Source organism: Mercenaria mercenaria, chromosome 7 (genome assembly GCF_021730395.1).
Source record: "Mercenaria mercenaria strain notata chromosome 7, MADL_Memer_1, whole genome shotgun sequence".
In the NCBI taxonomy this organism is placed as follows: Eukaryota; Metazoa; Mollusca; class Bivalvia; order Venerida; family Veneridae; genus Mercenaria; species Mercenaria mercenaria.
The window spans coordinates 39143623-39158430 of NC_069367.1; the positions used below are offsets into that span (position 1 = coordinate 39143623).

At 37.4% G+C, this 14808-nt stretch overlaps 1 protein-coding gene across 5 annotated transcripts in view; it reads left to right on the forward strand.

The window, feature by feature from the left end:
- LOC123554341 (disks large homolog 2-like) overlaps positions 1–14808 on the forward strand; it is a 179997-nt gene that overhangs the window by 33806 nt on the left and 131383 nt on the right. Inside the window, exon 1 of one of the 5 annotated variants that reach the window (XM_053548160.1) lies at positions 11218–11379. The exons of the other annotated variants lie outside the window; for them this stretch is intronic. Coding sequence (XP_053404135.1) covers positions 11233–11379 — 147 coding nt within the window. The 5' untranslated portion in view covers positions 11218–11232. Of the gene's footprint in view, positions 1–11217; positions 11380–14808 lie in introns of those variants that run through there. 5 annotated transcript variants of the gene reach the window in all.

The following is a 14808-nucleotide window of genomic DNA, read 5'->3' on the forward strand; positions in this document are numbered from 1 at the left end:
ATAATGTGACTGGGTGGGGTATCATGTCATGTGTCTACGGCGTGATATTCCAGTGAGGCAGCACTATAAAGTTGAGCATTGTGCTCACTGCTACAAGTAGACACCGTCGTTCATATGACTGAAAAATTGTTGAGAAAGACGTTAAACCCGAACACACACACACATTTGTTAACTCACCAAATACAACAGTCAAAAGACATCCACAATGGAATGCCTTAATATATATACGTACCTCTATGGCCATTCCAAGTGAAAAGTTTGTGTCGCTATTATGTGTTAAACAGATTGCTTCCACACTGATTCATTTAGTAATGTTAGGTCTGTAATTAGGCTATATTGATTTGTTAAAAACATGGCTACCAGCAGGAGAGGATAGTTTTTTCTGTATTACTCTATGGAAAACTTTAAAAATGATCTCAGAAATAACTGGTCCTTGGGACCGTGACCTTCTACCAAATTCCTCTAGTTCAGGTGAGTGATCTAGGGCCATCATGACCCTCTTGTTTTACTTGCTTAGCATATTGAAGACCATGTTTTCTTCCCTGTGAGATGGAGGGAGGCACCTTATCTATTTTAATATCTATTTATTTATGGTACATATTGAATTTAAAGCTGGGACAAAATAATTGAGCCGTGCCATGAGAAAACCAACATAGTGGGTATGCGACCAGCATGGATCCAGACCAGCCTGCGCATCCGCGCAGTCTGGTCAGGCTCCATGCTGGTCGCTTTTAAAGCCTATTGGAATTGGAGAAACTATTAGCGAACAGCATGGATCCTGACCAGACTGCGCGGATGCGCAGGCTGGTCTGGATCCATGCTGGTCGCATACCCACTATGTTGGTTTTCCCATGGCACGGCTCATATCTATTTTGCGTGTATGGTGTATTTAAGACAAAAGCATGCGTGTCAAATGCAAATGTGCAGCACACAACTATATTTCGAGTATATTCAAATTAAGTTGAATAATGCCAGAAGTCATGTTTCTCTTATAAACAAACAAGACCTTCAAGTCAGTTCTGTAGATTTTCTGATATTGTGGAATGTCAAGATTGAAATATTCATTGAAGTATGCCTGTTTGGAAATCTGATTGAAAGTGATATTGAAAAGAATATTGTGAAGAATGGAAAGAGAAATCATTGCTGAAGCTTTCTTGAATTTATTTAGCAAAAGCAGTTCTCCACTTTTTTGATACTTTCGTATTTAAGGGGAGTAATTACAAAATTTCATGAAAAATAATAAACATATATTTCTAGCTCTTTGAAGTAAGTCCTTTTGTTCCTTAATATATCTAGAGCAGAATATACTGAAAAAGTTAAAAAATGTTATAAAATGTTGCTCAGATTTGATTGAGTACCTTTAAACAAGATACTCTTCCCATGAGCTACTTGATGGATCTTCACCAAACTTGATGTGTAGGATCTTTGTAAAGTCCTCTCTTAAATCAGTTCAAATGGTACTGTTTGGCTGCTTTTAAGAGTTGCAGTGCTAAAAATAGAAATACTTTAAATGACTTACTTGTGAACCAGTTGATGGATCTTCACCAAACTTGGTCTCTAGCATCTTTATAAGGTGCTTGGGTGCTCTCTCAAATTGGTTCAAATGGTTGCAGTTGACCCTTTTATGAGCCACCAGAGTTAAAAATAGAAATAAAAAACTAATGACTTTTTCTCATGATCGACATGATGGATCTTCACCAAACTTAGTCTGTAGCATCATTCCTGATACCGACATTTAAATGGTTCTTCTTGGCCCCTTTTAAGGCCAACCAGAGCTAAAAATAGAAAAAAAAAACAAAAACATTTTAGCTACTGTTAAATCATTAATATTCGTGGGGGATTAATTTTCATGGATGACATGGTTGAGTCAATCCACAAATTCATATCCCCATGAAATTGCCGTTTTGACCAAATCCATGAAGTTTCATGCCCACGAAATTAAATGATTTTACAGTACTTCTTTTCATAAACTGCTTTACAGAATATTATAAAAACTGGCCCAATATAGGGGATTTAAGAGTAAAAAATAGAAAAAAAAGTTAAACAACCAGTTGATAGATCTTTACAAAACTTGTCTGTAGGACCCTTTTATAAATATCGAAAAATCTTCTAAACAGATTTTTAGCTCACCTGTCACAAAGTGACAAGGTGAGCTTTTGTGATCGCGCGGTGTCCGTCGTCCGTCCGTGCGTACGTGCGTCCGTGCGTCCGTAAACTTTTGCTTGTGACCACTCTAGAGGTCACATTTTTCATGGGATCTTTATGAAAGTTGGTCAGAATGTTCATCTTGATGATATCTAGGTCAAGTTCGAAACTGGGTCATGTGCCAGCAAAAACTAGGTCAGTAGGTCTAAAAATAGAAAAACCTTGTGACCTCTCTAGAGGCCATATATTTCATAAGATCTTCATGAAAATTGGTCAGAATGTTCACCTTGATGATATCTAGGTCAAGTTCGAAACTGGGTCACGTGGGTTCAAAAACTAGGTCAGTAGGTCTAAAAATAGAAAAACCTTGTGACCTCTCTAGAGGCCATATTTTTCATGATATCTTTATGAATATTGGTCAGAATGTTTACCTTGATGATATCTAGGTCAAGTTCGAAACTGGGTCACGTAGGGTCAAAAACTAGGTCATTAGGTCTAAAAATAGAAAAACCTTGTGACCTCTCTAGAGGCCATATTTCTCAATGGATCTTCATGAAAATTGGTCAGAATGTTCACCTTGATGATATCTAGGTCAAGTTCGAAACTGGGTCACGTGGGTTCAAAAACTAGGTCAGTAGGTCTAAAAATAGAAAAACCTTGTGACCTCTCTAGAGGCCAAATTTATCATGATATCTTATGAATATTGGTCAGGATGTTTACCTTGATGATATCTAGGTCAAGTTCGAAACTGGGTCACGTAGGGTCAAAAACTAGGTCATTAGGTCTAAAAATAGAAAAACCTTGTGACCTCTCTAGAGGCCATATTTCTCAATGGATCTTCATGAAAATTGGTCAGAATGTTCACCTTGATGATATCTAGGTCAAGTTTGAAACTGGGTCACGTGGGGTTAAAAACTAGGTCAGTAGATCTAAAAATAGAAAAACCTTGTGACCTCTCTAGAGGCCATATTTTTCATGAGATCTTCATGAAAATTGGTCAGAATGTTCACCTTGATGATATCTAGGTCAAGTTCGAAACTGGTTCATGTGGGGTCAAAAACTAGGTCAGTAGATCTAAAAATAGAAAAACCTTGTGACCTCTCTAGAGGCCATATTTCTCAATGGATCTTCATGAAAATTGGTCAGAATGTTCACCTTGATGATATCTAGGTCAAGTTCGAAACTGGGTCACGTGCGGTCAAAAACTAGGTCAGTAGGTCTAAAAATAGGAAAACCTTGTGACCTCTCTAGAGGCAATATTTTTCAATGGATCTTCATGAAAATTGGTCAGAGTGTTTACCTTGAAGATATCTAGGTCAAGTTCGAAACTGGGTCACGTGGGGTTAAAAACTAGGTCAGTAGATCTAAAAATAGAAAAACCTTGTGACCTCTCTAGAGGCCATATTTTTCATGAGATCTTCATGATTATTGGTCAGAATGTTCACCTTGATGATATCTAAGTCAAGTTCGAAACTGGGTCACGTGGGGTTAAAAACTAGGTCAGTAGGTCTAAAAATAGAAAAAACCTTGTGACCTCTCTAGAGGCCATATTTCTCAATGGATCTTCATGAAAATTTGTGAGAATGTTCAGCTTGATGATATCTAGATCAGGTTTGTAACTGGGTCATGTGCGGTCAAAAACTAGGTCAGTAGGTCGAAAAATAGGAAAACCTTGTGACCTCTCTAGAGGCCATATTTTTCACGAGATCTTCATGAAAATTGGTGAGAATGTTCACCTTGATGATATCTAGGTCAAGTTTAAAAGTGGGTCACGTGCCTTCAAAAACTAGGCCATTAGGTCAAATAATAGAAAAACCTTGTGACCTCTCTAGAGGCCATATTTTTCAATGGATCTTCATGAAAATTGGTCAGAATTTTTTATCTTGATGATATCTAGGTCACATGTGCTCAAAAACTAGGTCACTGTGTCAAATAATAGAAATAATGACGTCATACTCAGTTCAACACTGGGTCATGTGGGGATAGGTGAGCGATTCAGGACCATCATGGTCCTCTTGTTTATAATCAACCAGTGTATTGGTCTTTACCTGACTAGGTATAATAAGTATCCTTGTATAGTCCTCTCAGGATTATTCATATGGTTATGTTTGGGCCTTTTTAGAGGCTACCAGAGCTAAAAATAGACAGACCTTTAAAAAACAGCTTTTCTCACAAAACAGTTGGTAGATGTTCACCAGACACAGTCTGTAGTGTCTTTGTGTAGTCCTCCACAAGGTAAATTCAAATGTTTCCACTTGATCCGTCTCTGGGGCTGCCAGAGTTAAAAATAGAAAATAAAACTGTAAATAACTTCTTTTCTTGAAGCAATTGATGGATATTCATCAAACTTGGTCTGTAGCATCCTTTTAAAGTCTTTCCTCAAATTTAGACATATGATATGTTCTGCTTGGCTCCTTTAAGTGTCAACTAGAGCTGAAAAAAGAATTTAAAAAAAAACCACTTTGACTTAACTTCTCATGAACTGCTTGATCAATTATGCTACTTAGTGCTTTGAAAAGGGCCATCTGAGCTAAAAATAATCAACCTCTTCTTATGAACCAGTTGATGGATCTTCATGAAACTTGAGTATAGATTCAGTGTATGGGCTTTTCTCAGATTTGTTCAGATTGTTTCACTTGGCCCCATTTTGGGGCTGCCAAAGCAAAAAAAAAATTGAAAAAAATTAATGAATGACTTCATTTTATGAACCAGTTGATGACTTTTCACCAAAGTGTAGCATCAGTATAATGGTCTTCTCTCTGGTTAGCTTTTATTAAGTTGCCAGTAAAATTTGATTTTGCAAGTATACACTTCAAAAAGAAAGTCAGACAGTAAGAGAAATTTGAAGTTTCCATTGAATTTATTCTTGAGCTTGTTATCTTGTCTCTTTGTTGGATCAGAAATCTTACAGATGTTTCAATTTCTTGTAATTTTCGTACAAATTTCTTTGAACATGCAGATTTCCCTTGAATTGCAGATAGTTTGATGTAAAATGCTTTCATTTACTGCATGCACTTTCAGAATTAATTTGATGGACTGTTTCCACAAAATGACATCATAAAAAGGCTTCATCAGATTCTGCGGAAAGGAAAGCAATATTAGACATTTATGAATTATATTAATATTGCAGTTTCACCATTTTTTCGTTAAAGCTGAGAGAAGAGACATTTCCGAGGGAAATCTTAGGTTATGGTAGCGGGGATCATTACCCATTTTGTATTTAAAGTCACGGCTTTTCATGTTTATTTTTTTTAATCATCATAAATATTACAAAAACTGGGTATTTCATTAATACCGATGTCACAGTAGTAGTCTTTCAGGGCTTGACAGTTACACTTGTCCGCTCATAAATACTTGTAGAAATCAGGTCTGGGTGAGTGAAACTTGCTGTGGTACTTGTCCAGGACAAGTGTTACTTAGATTTTTAACAAAAAAAAGTTATACTAAATCCAATGAAAATGGAGACATGCAGAAGTCTGATATTTAAACGGTCAAAATCGAACCGTTCCATTTGGTACCTCAGTACGATTGCAATAGCTAGGTGCTGGATACTTGAGTAACGCTTCACTGGATTTTAAGATAGGACTATGTGGATAAAGTGAATTGCAGGACAAGAACAAATTGCAGCAGAACTTGTGAAAACTGTAGGAATCTGATCCTTTAGGATGACTTTTTATACGCCTGAAGGGACGTATTATGTTATGGTCCCGGTGTCCGTCTGTCTGTCCATGCATCCGTCCGTGCGTCCGTCCGTCCTCCGTTAGCAATTTCGTGTCCGCTCTGTAACTCTTGAACCACTTGAAGGATTTCAAAGAACTTGACACAAATGTTCACCACACTGTGACGACGTGCAGAGCGCATGTTTTGGATGCCTCATTTCAAGGTCAAGGTCACACTTAGGGGTCAAAGATCATATGAGTGTGTTACATGTCCGCTCTGTAACTCTTGAACTGCTTGAAGGATTTCAAAGAAACTTGGCACAAATGTTCACCACACTGAGACGTCGTGCAGAGCGCATGTTTTGGATGTCTCATTTCAAGGTCAAGGTCACACTTAGGTGTCAAAGGTCATATGAGTGTGTTTCGTGTCCGCTCTGTAACTCTTGTACTGCTTGAAGGATTTCAAAGAAACCAATCTGACTTAAGTACTTGATCTTCTAAACGAAGATCTGAAAACGACCCATTCACATTCGTCTTCTGTATATTTTGGATTTCCAGTATTGCTATTTTTATTTTATCCAATCAAACGACTTGTTCGAATGTCAAAGAGTAAGAAAAATGTGCAATCATTCCAGGGCTCGAACCCGGGACCCCTCGCTTACAAAGCAAGTGGCCTACCAACTGAGCTAACCGGCTATCTGATACATGATGATATAAAAATTGTAAATATCAAAAGTCAAGGCTACAGGTAGATTTGCGAGATGTTGTAAGTTAGGCTCTGATTGGTTAGCGAAAGTGTCGTCAGAACGAGGCAATGAATAGGTCGTTCTCAGATCCTATGCGTAGCGTTATAGGATATGTACTTTAGTCAGATTGTCAAAGAAACTTGGCACAAATGTTCACCACACTGAGACGACATGCAGAGCGCTTGTTCCGGATGACTAGCTTCAAGGTCATGGTCACACTTAGGAGTGAAAGGTCATACATGACTTTGCTGTGTCCGCTCTGTAACTCTTGAACTGCTTGAAGGATTTCAAAGAAACTTGGCACAAATGTTCACCACACTGAGGCAACGTGCAGAGGGCATGTTTTGGATGACTCGCTTCAAGGTCAAGGTCACACTTAGGGGTCAAAGGTCATATATGACTTTGCTTTGTGTATATTGCTATGCATTACAGTTCTCTTGCTTTTATTTGGCAGATCCCTTTTTGTTCTCTTACAATAATTTTATTTTGAATTACTTCCCTTTTTTGTTACTATAAATAGCTTATTTTGAAACTTTTTTATTGTACCCCCCGTCAACAAAGTTGTAAGGGTGGGGGGGTATACTGGTTTCAGGTTGTCTGTCTGTCTGTCTGTCCGTAGACGCAATCTTGTGCGCACCATCTCTCCTTATCCCCTTGACAGAATTTAATGAAACTTCACACAAGTGATCAGTACCAACAGTAGTTGTGCATGGGGCATGTTAGGTTCTTTTAGAAAAAAAAATTGCAGAGTTATGGGACTTTGTTTTTTTGTTACTATACTATATACATAGACACAATCTTGTGCACACCATCTCTCCTCATCCCCTTGACACAATTTAATGAGACTTCACACAAGTGATCAGTACCAACAGTAGTTGTGCATGGGGCATGTTAGGTTCTTTTAGAAAAAAAAATTGCAGAGTTATGGGACTTTGTTTTTTTGTTACTATACTATATACATAGACACAATCTTGTACGCACCATCTCTCCTCATCCCCTTGACACAATTTAATGAAACTTCACACAAGTGATCAGTATCAACAGTAGTTGTGCATGGGGCATGTAAGGTTCTTTCAGAAAAAAAAATTGCAGAGTTATGGGACTTTGTTTTTTTGTTACTATACTATATACATAGACACAATCTTGTGCGCACCATCTCTCCTCATGCCCTTCACACAATTTAATGAAACTTCACACAAGTGATCAGTAACAACAGTAGTTGTGCATGGGGCAAGTTAGGTTCTTTCAGCGACAAAAATTGCAGAGTTATGGGACTTTGTTTCTTGTTAACATACTATGTACCTACAGTCTGCATATGCAATCTTGTGCGTGCCTAATCTACCAAACCCTTGCAAACAATTTAATGAAACATCACACAAGTGATCAGTCTACCAACCCTAGTTGTGCATGGTGCATGTTACTTTCTTTTAGATAAATATTCTGCATAGTTATGGGACTTTGTTTTTTGTTACTATACTGTATACATACAGTCTATATACATACAGTCCACATAATTATGCAATCTTGTGTGCGTCAAATTGCAATGTACTGTGTCAGTGCATGCGGGGGGTACATTCATCACCTTTAGTGATAGCTCTAGTTATTGGCAGTAGGGAAAAACTGAGACCACTTTTCTGTGGTACAACATGGATGGTACATCCAATTTTTGGATGTATTTTGACATAACTTTACCTGGTAAGATTTTTTTGGTGGACTTAGAATTTTTTTTATATATAATTTCTTCTTTTTGTTGTTCCTGTCCTTTGGGCTTCAACAGTCAAGTTCTTTAAATTTTACTCCCATCCTCTGATGTAACCCTTTGGGCATATATTGCCCCGCTTGGCGGCGCACTTGTTTTAACAGAATTTTAAGAATTGTTTGAGCCTTGCCACCCCAAAATGTGATTAAATACAGGAAAGCATTGCTAAGAACATATAAGCTGGTTCTGACTGCCTTTTAAGGAGAAAAATAAATTTCTAAAAATGAGAATGTAATCCAAAATTTTTAACTGTCAATGACATCCAGACTGTTAAGAGTGCTGTTACTTAATAATGATTGGCATTAAGACTAAGAAAGAAAGGAAAAATTTCTTTTGTCATAAAAAGTCTGTATCTCACCTAATTTCTTCATTATTTTGATTAGAAAATATGAAAATGAATGATCAGTGTAGAGTTAATGGAAATGGTATTGATTTACTTTACAAAACGTTGTTAAACGTCTATTTATTTTCGAGACCTGTGCAACTGCCATCTATTTTGATTCTGTTAATCATTGGGTATTCAGGTGTAGGCGCTATTTTCAGTATACTTTTGCGAGGATTTATGAACGTCTGAAAACACAATCAGCAATTTAGGTTTCCAGATTAATGGCTCTGATCCTGTGACGAGTCGGAATCGAAGAATTTAAGTGAATATAAATGGAACGATATAGACAATTAATGGGAGACATGTCAATTGGGGAATATACTGGATTGACAAGTTTTTTTGTGCTGGAAATGGATTTTTTAGAGAAATTGACAATATCTAGAGGGGAAGTTATGTTCAATGGTGTAGGATAATGTAACAAATGGGATTTGTCCGAATTTAAACAGAAACAATGGATGGCTAAAGAATTGACATCTAAAGATCTAAGTTGATCTGCTTGTAACAATTGTGTATAGATTAATTTCAGATTGTAGCGTTTCCTTGTTTTATTTTGTTTGAGGATGTATTTTGATGCTGAATCTGGTCTGAAACACTAAATCTATAATGTTGTATTTATTTCTTTAACTGTACAGGATGCTTATGCACTTTGTTTGGTGGCATAATCTGAAATAGGTCTTGGGTTTCCTAATCACGCCTGAAGGAACGTATTATGTTATGACGCCAGTGTCTGTTGTCCGATAGCAATTTCGTGTCCGCTCTGAACTCTTGAAACCCTTGAAGATTTTTGAAGAAATTTGACACAAATGTTCATCACATTGAGACAACATGCAGAGTGCATGTTTTGGATGGCGCGCTTCAAGGTCAAGGTCATACTTAGGGGTCAAAGGTCATATGACTTTGTTTCATGTCCGCTCTGTAACTGCTTGAAGGATTTTAAAGAAACTTGGCACAGATGTTCACCACATTGAGTTGATGTGCAGAGCGCATGTTTCTGATGACTCTCTTCAAGTCCAAGGTCACACTAAGGGGACAAAGGTCAGCTCTGTAACTCTTGAACCCCTTGAAGGATTTTGAAGAAACTTGATACAAATGTTCACCACATCGAGACGACGTTCAGAGCGCATGTTTTGGATGGCTCACTTCAAGGTCAAGGTCACACTTAGGGGGTTCAAAAGTCATATGACTTTGTTTCGTGTCCGCTCTGTAACTTGAAGTGCTCGGAGGATTTTAAAGAAACTTGGCACAAATGTTCCCCACATCGAGATGACGTGCAGAATACATGTTTTGGATGGCTCGCTTCAAGGTCAAGGTCACACTTAGGGGTCAAAGGTCATACCCTCGGGCATATATTGCTCCGCATTGGGGTGCTCTTGTTTTGTAATGGTTTGGTATAGAAACACACAATTTAGGTCATCATTGCAAGTTTTCCAGTGTTGATGGTTGAGGAAGACCCTAGGTGCCCCTTTGGGCATTATCCCACCAAGGGTGGGCACCTGGGTAGAACCATCAGCCTTCTGTTAGTTAAATGGATGACTAATGAAGACTTCTATATCCAAAGGGAGGTTTTGAACCTGCATTGGTGAGGGGCAAGTGATTCAGAGTAGGCTACTATAACTACTTGGCCTCTGAGGCCCCGTTTAAAATCTGTAGACTTGGCCATGTAGGCCCCTTTTAAAATCTTTAGGAAAGTCTTTGCAATTTGAATTTCATTGACAAAATATGAAGATACAGTTCTGAAGATGTGCTACAGAAACACAAATTTCACATATTTACTTTTATCACAAAAGACATTTGCTTCGTTAATAAAACTAAAAGTGTTAAGCAGCTGAAATTGAGTGATCCGAAGCTTAAAAATTGACTTGCCCCATAGGAGCTAATTCTGCACAGAAGCCCAAGATCATTTTACAGTAAAACGTAATTTACTGACTTTCATGTCCTTATAATGGGAATCTGAAGCAAGAAGTGTCACATTTTCCAAGCAACAAAAAGAGTTAAATTTCAACATCAGACCTTGGGCAAAATTGCTGCTGATTTCTGGTTTTAGAATTCACATTTCGTCTTTGTCTTTATAGAGGAGATTTGAAACATGGAATGTCTTTTTTTTTTACCCCCAAGTGAAAGGGTGTTTTCTTCATTTTAAGACCTTGGTTAACTGAGAATGTTGGAATAATTTAGACCATGAGATCTGCGGCAAATTGGTTAGAAGTTTTCAAGCATTCTCTGTAGTGGACTAGTGAGCGTTTTATGAAGGTGATTATGTCAGCACTGATTTGTGATTTCTCAATACAGACTACAAAGAAATTGCGGCTGATTGTAGCTCTTATTCTCTGGGAAACCCGTTAGTTCAATAATGGATGAATTATGGGACTTTGTTGTTGTGGTTGTGACCTTTTCTGCTGAAAGAAGTTATTTTCTGATTATGAATAATGAACGCAAATGAATATAGTCATGCATTACCATGACCCGATTTGTGTTAAAATTGGAGAAATATTTTGTGAATAGCTCCATTAGCAGTGGATTATTTTCACTTTAGAAGCAATGGTTTTACGACTTAGAATTCTTGTATGTGTGAAAGTTATGTTCTCTTGGTGGACCTACCGCACCAAGCACAGACGGAAAAGAAGTGTCAGTTTTAAGAAATATGTTGACTTGGTAACATACGACCTTGAACTGTCTGAATCAAAGGTAAGTTTAGGTCTTGGGGTTTGTTTACTTTTAAGCATAGGTTTAAAGATTTCTTTTCCATATATTTTCATGGTAGGTATAGATTGCCATATAAATATTGATTTTTTTGTTTGTTTTAGATTGTTGAAAAAGTTTCTGATGTGTTTTATGAGGATGTGATGGAGCATGTTTCGTTCACTTCAGTATTAAACTTGAAGAATAACATATTAAAGAACATGATCAAATAGGACTTAAATTTCCTTTGTAGATTTTCAGCTTGCTTAAGATAGAATAAAGGATTTTGTTTCTTCATTATAGATTTTCAGCTCATCTAGTTGACTGACTTTGTATGTTTGTACCAGTGACAGTAACAAGTTCAGATATAGGCTAATCTGTCATGTTGATATTTGTTAGCTCGACTATACGAAGTATATGGAGAGCTGTCTTACTCGCCCCGGCGTCGCCGTCTTTCCGCATTCACGCTTTGGTTAAAGTTTTGATGCACTCTCTCTTTTTTCTCCTTATCTCTGTTATTACTTGATGGATTTGCTTCAAACTTAAAATAGTTATTCCTCATCCTCACCCATATCATTTGGCATAAGGGCCATAACTTTCGCATCAATATTTCATTTATTATCCCCCCTTTTTACTTAGAATTTTACTGATTATATCTGGTTAAAGTTTTGTTGCACTTTCACTATCTCAGTTATTACAAAATTGATTTGATTCATATTTGAAATAGTTGTTCCACATCTTCACCCACATCATATGACACAAGGTCCATAACTCTGGCACTAATTTTCTGAATTATGCATTGTGGTGCTCTTGTTTGCTCTTGAAGGGAGGTCTATAGTAATTGCATTGTTTGTTAATCTGTAGTCTGTCTGCAAGAGACGGACCTGAAACTTCAAGGTCAAGGTTACAGGCAAGGGTAATCTGATGTTGTCAGATTTTCACAAACTTTGATGAAACTTTGCATGAATGTGCAATTGGCAACTACAAAATTCAGAAATAAATGGATCGGTACAGTTAATATGCTACAGCAAAATTGAATATAATTTAGTTCAGGATTAAAACAATGATGAATATGGTCCCTGATCTTGTTTTGTTTAATGTTACCCTGACGTTTAAAAAGTATCCAACTATTTTTGTTGAGAAATATGAACCAGACTAATGAGGAGACATTGATTTTAGCTGAATATAGACTTTACAACTCCTCTCTACTCGTTATGCAATATGCCTTATAATTTTGGCTTCTCTTTTCCTTTTGAAAGGTCATGTATATATTTTCCACAGTACTAGAGGCATTTTAGGAGACATAGGAAAAGTAAGGATAGGGTAAAGGTTTTTATGCCCCAGAAGGGAGGCATATTAGTTTTCAACTGTCCGTCCATTAGTTCGTTCGTTAGTCACAACGTTAACTTTTTGCATGAAGGCACTTTACTCGCAAACCACTGCACCCAGGACCTTCAAACTTCACATGCTGATAGTACTTATTGAGTACACCACCCCTACTGACTTTGGGGTCACCAGGTCAAAGGTCAAGGTCACAGGGGGCAACGTTAACTTTTTGCATGAAGGCACTTTACTCGCGAACCACTGCACCCAGGACCTTCAAACTTCACATGCTGATAGTACTTATTGAGTGCACTACTCCTACTGACTTTGGGGTCACCAGGTCAAAGGTCAAGGTCACAGGGGCCAACGTTAACTTTTTGCATGAAGGCACTTTACTATCAACCACTGCACCCAGGACCTTCAAACTTCACGTGCTGATAGTACTTATTGAGTACACCACCGCAAATGACTTTGGGGTCACCAGGTCAAAGGTCAAGGTCACAGGGGCCAACGTTAACTTTTTGCATGAAGGCACTTTACTCGCGAACCACTGCACCCAGGACCTTCAAACTTCACATGCTGATAGTACTTATTGAGTACACCACTCCTACTGACTTTGGGGTCACCAGGTCAAAGGTCACACTGGCCAATGTTAACTTTTTTTATGAAGGCACTTCTCGCAAACCACTGCACCCAGGACCTTCAAACTTCACCTGCTGATAGTACTTATTGAGTACACCACCCCTACTGACTTTGGGGTCACCAGGTTAAAGGTCAAGGTCACAGGGGCCAACGTTAACTTTTTGCATGAAGGCACTTTACTCGCGAACCACTGCACCCAGGACCTTCAAACTTCACATGCTGATAGTACTTATTGAGTACACCACCCCTACTGACTTTGGGGTCACCAGGTCAAAGGTCAAGGTGCTGTGGGTGACAGCTCTTGTTTATGTCCTTAAGAGCAAAATGTACACCTACTTATTGATAAAATTGGTTTGGTACTTACGTGATCAACAAAAAAATGTGTTGTGAAATAATATTAGTTACCAGTTTGCTGATTCAAGTTATATGCTCTATTTATGAGAAATTCTCCCTGCCTCTGACAGCCAGTTTTTGTTTGTCAGTCTGTCACACAAAGTGCCGGGATCCTGTAATAGCTTTATAAGTACAAGATATTGTTTGCATGAAATTTAGTACATGGATAGCTGTCTAGCGTCCCTAAAATTCCTACTTTTTCCTATTTTTTTTCAATTTGGCTAAAATTCCTATTTTTTTAAAAAAATCAAAGGAAATTCCTAAAAAGGCCCTATTTTTCCACAAAAATTCCTAATTTTTTAACTTTTTTGCAATGATCAAAAAGAGAAAATGTTTTAAATGTTGTTTAAAAGTTCTTTTAATTCAGAAAAAAGCAGTTTAGCACAGTTCAGAGCAGTTTACCAGTGGTAGACGTCTTTTCTGTAAATAAAGCACTATTTGTGAGTTACTTTTATGTCAATCACATAAAGGTTAGCACATTACATGGTCTTTAAAGTCCATATTTTAATTTGAAAATTCCTAAATTTAGCCCTAAAATTTCCTTAAAATTGTACCAAATTCCTAATTTTAGCCCTATTTTTTTTGTACAAATTGCCCTAAAATTAGCCCTAATTTTTTGTCAGGGTATGCTAGACAGCCTGTAGATATCATACTTCAATTTTTATAGCTTTGGCAAAACATGTGGTTGCTATGGCAACAAATACCCCAAAATATAACAAGAAGGGATTTCTGTGATAGTTAAATAGATTGAAGCTTGCTACATAAATAACAACAACGTAGAAAACATGTCTGCTATTTAATTAGCCCCAAGAGGTGTTTCATTGGATGGTACTTACAGTTTGCCCCCATATGTCCGTCCATCTGTCAGTCAGCCACACAAAGTGGGATCCTGTGATAACTTTAAACTTATAAGATATTTTTTCATGAAACTTTGTAATTGGTTAGATGATGATATGGAGAATAAGTACATTCTTTTATTTTGTTGTTTTGGAAAAAGATGTGATTGCTATGGTAGCAAATAGTAATAAATTTGATAAAAGAGTGGCATAGTTGGATCCTGCAATTACTTGAATAACT